This window comes from Colobus angolensis, unplaced genomic scaffold (assembly GCF_000951035.1).
Source record: "Colobus angolensis palliatus isolate OR3802 unplaced genomic scaffold, Cang.pa_1.0 Scaffold22, whole genome shotgun sequence".
Lineage (NCBI taxonomy): Eukaryota > Metazoa > Chordata > Mammalia > Primates > Cercopithecidae > Colobus > Colobus angolensis.
In genome coordinates this window covers 1227420-1228348 of record NW_012115377.1, presented here as the reverse complement: position 1 = coordinate 1228348, position 929 = coordinate 1227420, and the positions used below count along the sequence as shown (strand labels likewise).

At 53.4% G+C, this 929-nt stretch overlaps 1 protein-coding gene across 1 annotated transcript in view; it reads right to left on the bottom strand.

Moving 5' to 3' along the window:
- Positions 1-929, bottom strand: part of ANKRD24 (ankyrin repeat domain 24) — a 56658-nt gene that overhangs the window by 8859 nt on the left and 46870 nt on the right. The window contains 2 exon segments of the mRNA XM_011943610.1: positions 55-222; positions 681-693. Of these exon segments, the coding sequence (XP_011799000.1) occupies positions 55-222; positions 681-693 (181 nt within the window).

Below are 929 nucleotides of genomic sequence, written 5' to 3'. Positions count from 1 at the left end.
AACCTCTGCTGAGTGAATGCCTCCCTGACTGGGTGTGGGAGAGGGGGCACCCACCTTCTTGTCCTTCTCCTTGGCCTTGTCCAGAGCCTCCTGGGCCCGGCTCTGGGCCTGGCGAGCCCTTTCCGCCTCGGTCCGTAGCCCCCGTAGCTGCTGCTCTGCTGTGGCCAGCTGCGCCTCGGCCGCGTGTCGCTCACTCTTCATGAACAGGGCCTCACGCTGCACCTGCGGCCCAAGTCCACGTGTGACTCTCAGGACACTAAAGACTCCAATGATGCTAGACCCCAGAATTCATATAATCCTTCTACTTTGTTCTTGTATTTTTGGATTTTTTTAAAGACAGGGTCTTGCTCTGTTGCTCCAGCTGAAGTGCAGTGGTCAGTCTCGATTCACATGCAACCTCTGCCTCCCGGGTTCAAGCGATTCTCATGCCTCAGCCTCCTGAGTAGGTGGGAGTACAGGCACGTGCCACAATGCCAACCTAATTTTCGTATTTTTAGTAAAGACGGGGTTTCACCATGTTGGCCTGAACTCAGGTGATCCGCCTGCCTCAGCTTCCCAAAGTGCTGGGATTAAAGCCAAGAGCCACCACACCCAACCCGTCTTCTTGTATTTTTTGTCGAGATGGGGTTTTGCCATGTTGCCCAGGCTGATTTCGAGCTCCTGGGCTCATGTGATCTGCCCGCCTTGGCTTCTCAAATTGCTGGAGTTACAGGTGTGAGCCACTGCAACTGGCCAGATTTCATTATTTTTAATCAGGTGGACTCTGATGCTGAAGTTTTTGTTTTTGCTTTTTGAGATGGAGTCTCCCTCTGTCACCCAGGCTGCAGTGCAGTAGCATCATCTTGGCTCACTGCAACCTCCACCTCCCAGATTCAAGCGAATTTCCTACCTTAGCCTCTTGAGTAGCTGGGATTACAGGCGCCTGCCAC